The 5,897-nt window shown below is 40.8% G+C and overlaps 1 protein-coding gene across 1 annotated transcript in view; it reads right to left on the bottom strand.

Annotated features, from left to right (window-relative positions):
• The window catches only part of LOC103611674 (transcription factor BTF3), a 21,389-nt gene that overhangs the window by 6,376 nt on the left and 9,116 nt on the right, over nt 1–5,897 (bottom strand). Inside the window, exons 2-3 of the mRNA XM_017728388.1 lie at nt 2,682–2,795; nt 2,272–2,473 (exon numbers count right to left, since the gene is read on the bottom strand). Of these exons, the coding sequence (XP_017583877.1) occupies nt 2,272–2,473; nt 2,682–2,795 (316 nt within the window). The remainder of the gene's footprint in view (nt 1–2,271; nt 2,474–2,681; nt 2,796–5,897) is intronic.

Genomic DNA, 5,897 nt, shown 5'->3' with positions numbered 1-5,897 from the left:
TGACAAACATGCTTGTCAAGTTAGACACAGCCCCACCCTTTCCCAGACACAAGTACAACTTTGTCATAACTATAGCAAAGCTATTATTTGGAACAGTATTATTCCACATATAAAAATGTGATGAAGTGAAAAAAAAGGACAATTGTAGCAGAGAGAGGCAGGCACATTGATTTGAGGTGTCCGTTTACAAGCGTTTGTCCCTGGGACAGATGGCATCCAAAACAACAGGGAGGAACTAACATGAATCATAGAAACACAGAATAGTTTAGTTTGGAATGGACCTTAAAGACCATCATGTTCCACCCCCCTGACATGAGCAGGGATACCTTCCACTAGACCAGGTTGCTCCAAGCCCTGTCCAACCTCGCCTTGAACACTTCCAGGGATGAGGCAGCCACAGCTTCTCTGGGCAACCCATGTCAGTGCCTCACCACCATCTGAATAAATAATTTCTTCCTAATATCTAATCTAAACTTGCCCTCTGTCAGTTTAAAACTGTTATCCCTTGTCCTATTATACATTCCCTGATAAAAAGCCCCTCCTTTAAATAAATAGTTGTCTCACCTTTTTATAAGAAGAGAGATCTTAACAGGTTCATTTTAAATCCTTCAAGTTTTCTTTCTTTCAAGTCCCACTTCTACCACAAGGAAGCCACACAGCTGACACTAGGAAGGAGGGACCTGAGCTTCATTGGGAAAGCAGTTTACCTCACCTCCTGAACACTACTAGCAGAATTTTTTTCAGTGGGAAGTTGAGAAAAGAGAAGTGTCTTGGGGTGACTTTATGATGTGTATCCCATATCGCTGCCTATGCCCAGAAATTAATTTTTGTGCCTTTCTATGCCTCTAAACTGAGCCTGAGAGGGGGAAGGAAAAACTGAGCAAAACTTTCTCAAAGCAGTTTGCAGCTTGTTCAAGGTCACACAGAGATAGCAACTTTTTTTCCAGCTGCAGCAGGGGAGGGAGGAGGCACCCAGGTTGCTGTTGCCTGGTCAGTTTTTGGCCAGTTTTTCAGTTTCCTTTTCTCCGAAGAGAGACTGATGGTTGAACTTTTTTTTCCTTCCCTGGAATTTCAGATTTTCTCTCTTTTCTGTTGGACTGCCTCAATATCAGAACACATCGGGAGGACTTTCCACCGAGCACAGAGGGCCTGGCCCTGGGCCAAGCCCCAGCTCCGAGGAGACCAAACGGAGGACTCTAACACTTTCCCAGGTTTTTTTCTCCACAGTGAAAGATTTTATTATTTAGCATTATTTTCCTTTTCCCTTGTGTTTGTAAATAAATAGTTTTTATCTCCTTCACTTTCCTTTATTTTCCCCGAACCTGGTGGAGGAGGGGTGGTGACCTGCCTTCTCTCAGAGGATACATTTCTAAATTTGGCCAAACCGGCACAAGAAGCATCATCAGCTTTAGGAATGGAAATAGAGTCTATGCTGGCAGCAAAGCACAGAAAGAAAAACCGTAACAATCAAGTTCATAACTGCCACAAGAAGTAGAAAGTAAGTAGGAAGACCCTACATGCAGGACATGAAAAATGGTCCCAGTATCAACAAGCCTGTCTTTTGCTCCCAAGTCTTACCCTGTAGCACCAGCAGCACCTTTTCCAAACACCACATACTTAAGTCCCTCCTCTACTTTTCTCACATAGTTTTAGGGAGAAAAAGTGTTTGGGTTCTGTTACTAATTTAAGGATAAAATACAAAGTTGGTGTATCTAGCTTAATGATCATGCTAGTCCTGTTCTCTACGCTGTTCTACACACACAGAAATTATATTTCCTTTCAAATGGTGTATAATTCCCTTAGCTATCAAAAAGCCCATGCAAGAAATAATACCTTCACCACACCTGTGAGAGAACAAAGCAGTAGCAATATGTCTGTCCTCAAGTCCCTCTCCCTATTTTTTGTTTCCATTAAAAGTGTCAAAACAGACATACCTTCTTTTAAAACCTAACTTTCTCAGCGTAACTCTATCTAGCTTTAATGAACTAGGTATGCCAAAATATGGTAGCCACAGCAAGTAGCAAACTACCATGAAATTGTCTGGCTACAACTTTCTAGTCCTAGACCAGCTGCAAGATATGCTGAGAAACAGGTGCCTCTGCTTTATTCTGTTATATTCATTGTTGGATTTGAGCTATAAATAAGATTTGTCTCATTTCTTTAGCATTTTATAATATGCTTGCAGACAGTAAGAGTGCACTGAATTTCACTGCAGCTATACAAATAAGCCCCATAGCTGCCAGCAGGAAATGCATTCAAGTTTTAACTTACATTGCTTGGGTAGGGCTTCTGCCAGTCTCCTCAGGCTAGTCAAGCTGTCAGCTCCAAGCTGATTTAAGATGCTAGGAAGCATTTCTGTCAGCTGCTTTGTCTCAGCATGGCCAGTGATAGTGAAAGTGTTAGCAGCCAGGGATGCCTGAACTTTAGGGTTATTGAAGTGAATGACTGTTCCTTGGTTGGTAAACATATTTACCTGCAAGGGAAAAAACCAAAAACAAAACCAGTATTTCAAGCAGTTTAGCATGATTTTTCAATTTAACAGGAAACTAGCTGAAGTTCCTAAAGCTCAATTAAGCACCTATAGATAATTTACAGGCAAGTTTAAGATGTTACAATGAAATTAAGTTTTATACATTTTATATTTATATATAGAAAAGCATTTTTCCCTTTCAAGCAATTACCTCTTCAATTCCAGAAATATTGTTGACACCCAGTTTCTTCAAAGAAAACTGAAGTTTCTTATCATCTGCTGTAGCTGTTCTATGGACAACCTTCTTCTTTCTGCGGGCAGTACCCTTTGCAAAAAAAAAAAGTTATGAATTAATATTCAATTAGTTCTTTGCAAACTCTAATTCTTGTGGCCATATAACTACTCTGCAGCCATCTACAAATCAACTTTATATGCAAAGTTCTATTTCTGTGTTACAGCACACACAACCCCACTCCAACTGCACTGCAGCAGTCTTTCCCTTGCTAAAGCAAGCTTTGCATGTTTGTGAGAAGTGTGAGATTTTAGGATGCAATGCACCACAGAAGCTTTATTTCCTAAGTCTAATGGGGATTCTGCAACACCCTGCTTAGGAAAGAAAAACTTCAAGTGTATCCTTGTCTGTTACCATAGGCATAAAATTGAAAACTGATCATCTCCTGAACTGACATACTCTACAGTCCTGTATGCCTAAAGAGTTGCTAGCTTAATTTGGTGACAAATCAACCACTACAGAAAGATCTATTCAGACGTCATTCCTAGGACTAACCTGTCTTGGGGTGACTTTATGATGTGTATCCCATATCGCTGCCTATGCCCAGAAATTAATTTTTGTGCCTTTCTATGCCTCTAAACTGAGCCTGAGAGGGGGAAGGAAAAACTGAGCAAAACTTTCTCAAAGCAGTTTGCAGCTTGTTCAAGGTCACACAGAGATAGCGACTTTTTTTTCTCCCAGCTGCGGCAGGGGAGGGAGGAAGCACCCGGCTTGCTGCTCCCCGAGTCAGGGGTTTTTTTGGCCAGTTGTTCAGCTTCTTTTTCTCCGGAGAGAGACTGAGAGTTTAATTTTTTTTTTTTCCTTCCCTGGAATTTCAGATTTTCTCCCTTTTCTGCTGGACTGCTTTAATATTGGAACACATCAGGAGAACTTTCCACCGAGCACAGAGAGCTTGGCCCTGGGCCAAGCCCCAGCTCCAAGGAGACCAAAGGGAGGATTCTAACACTTTCCCAGGTTTTTTCTCCACAGCAAGAGATTTTATTATTTAGCATTATTTTCCTTTCCCTGTGTGTTTGTTAAATAAATAGTTTTTATCTCTTTCACTTTCCTTTGAGGAAAATTTATTTTCCCCGAACCTGGTAGGGGAGGGGTGGTAACCTGCCTTCTCTCAGAGGATATATTTCTAAATTTGGCCAAACTGGCACATAACCCCTTAACAATATCTTTGACCTTTAAAGTTCTGAGTAACTGAATTCTTAATTCACCTGGTTATACATTCATTGCCAGACAGAGCAGTGTAATTCCTGAAAGTATATGTACTGCACAGCAGGAGGTGTGTGCAAGTGTAACTGCTACAGCAATACTAATGACAATCAGTGTAGTGACAGGCCATGTCTGCACTGCAGTCATTTATACCATTGTTGCAAAGGGGGGGGGGAGGGAAATCAGGTCCACAATGGTCAGGAAAAACTTTGCTGGAATGCCCCTAACCATCAGCTTCCTATTGAAGAATGCACAACAGATTTTAGTCTACCATCCCAGTAAATACAAACAGTCTCTCTTTTTTTCTATCCCTTATCCTTTACAGTGTCAAAACAATATGGAGTTGCATCTGGTTTATGTTAGGGATTACCTAGAGCTGTGAATGTCAACTGTTTAGGTGGAACAAGTTACCTAGAATTAGAATGAACTTTCATTGTTGCTCTACTTCTGACATTTTTGTTCCAAGAAATTATGAAACAGTTGTGAAAAATAAGTAGCAGTTCTGGCCACAGTTTACAGCTCTTTTCAGGCTGCAACTTATGTAGCATCATCAGGGTTTAAAGAAATGAGCTTCAAGATTGCTTAAAGGTTACTGGAACAATGTAAGACTAAGGCATAATAAAACAGCTTTGAAAATCCAAAATTGGTGCATGACATGAGTAGAAGTTTGGACAACATCGTTTCTCAGCCAAATAAGAATAAGGTTAAACAACTGATTCTGATACCAAAAAAGTCAGTTTTTGACTCTGGTGCCACAGGGGAAACACTTCTGAGCCGTTTTCAGTAATTTCTGAAGCCCATTAATTTTCCCTTTGACAATCTTTCTTAAGTTGTAGTCAAATTTTGACAATAAAGAGTCAGAGACCATAAAGCTATCAAAAATATAATTAACAAATGAAAATTAGAAAACCCAAAACACTATTTTTTATTCCAAATAGACATCTGTCGCGGGTTGGGTTTGTAACCGGGCAGAAACACCAATTTAGTGTAGTGGTTTGGTCCAAAATACTCATTACTGTTTATCTTCTGGGAGATAAGAATTAGGAGAAACGCAAAGCAGGCACCAAACTTGAAAGAATATAAAGAAGTTTATTAACAGACCTAAAAGAGGGGAAAAAAAATTATATCATACCTTCAGAACTCTCCTCCTCCCCCCACCTTCCTCCCTTCTCCCACTGACAATGTAAAAAGACAACCCTTAAGATGTTCAGTCTGTTTACCACTGCCATAATAACCTTGTTCAGTCCATTTAGAAAGAGAAGTCTCTTCTTGCTTGTGCTATGAAAACATTATCACAACGAGACAGCCGCCCACTTCCAAATATTGTTCAGTCCATTTAGGAAGAGGAGTCTCTCTGCCTGCGTGTGAGTCCTTTCCCCCGACTTGCAGCTTTTCCCGCAACTGCTTTCGAGGGTCCACTCTTGAAGTTTTTTGGGGTACAATTTTAAGGTTGAGCCGTTCAGAAACAAAAACAGAGGCCCTTCTCCTTCCCTGGGAGCAAAGGGTCTTCATCATCTTCATCTTTAGGACTATCTCTGGGAGCATCTCTAGGAACTGAGGTTTTCTCCTTTCCCATTTGGAGCAAAAGTCCTCATCTGGTTCATCTCTAGGGACTGAGGTTTTCTCCTTTCCCGTTTGGAGCAAAAGTCCTCATCTGGTTCATCTCCCCCTGTCCAAACTTCTCATGAAATTACAGCTGCGTCAGCATCTGCCTATCTCAGCGCAGGTGCTTTTGCTCACGAGTTGAACACTCCACCCCCCATATCTTCATGAAATTACAACAGGATACTCTGATATATCATAGCTTCACAACAGAATTTCAGCTTTAAGCATCTCCTCTCTCTCTTCCCTCAGGTTTTCAGCTCTTCACAGCAATAAAAAGGGTTAATCTCACCTCGGCCTTGCAGCTTTGCAGCTGGAATGTTGAATTTT

Source organism: Corvus brachyrhynchos, unplaced genomic scaffold (assembly GCF_000691975.1).
Source record: "Corvus brachyrhynchos isolate BGI_N302 unplaced genomic scaffold, ASM69197v1 scaffold1003, whole genome shotgun sequence".
Classification (NCBI taxonomy): domain Eukaryota; kingdom Metazoa; phylum Chordata; class Aves; order Passeriformes; family Corvidae; genus Corvus; species Corvus brachyrhynchos.
The sequence above is the reverse complement of the archived record's forward strand: the minus strand, read 5'-3'. Positions and strand labels throughout refer to the sequence as shown.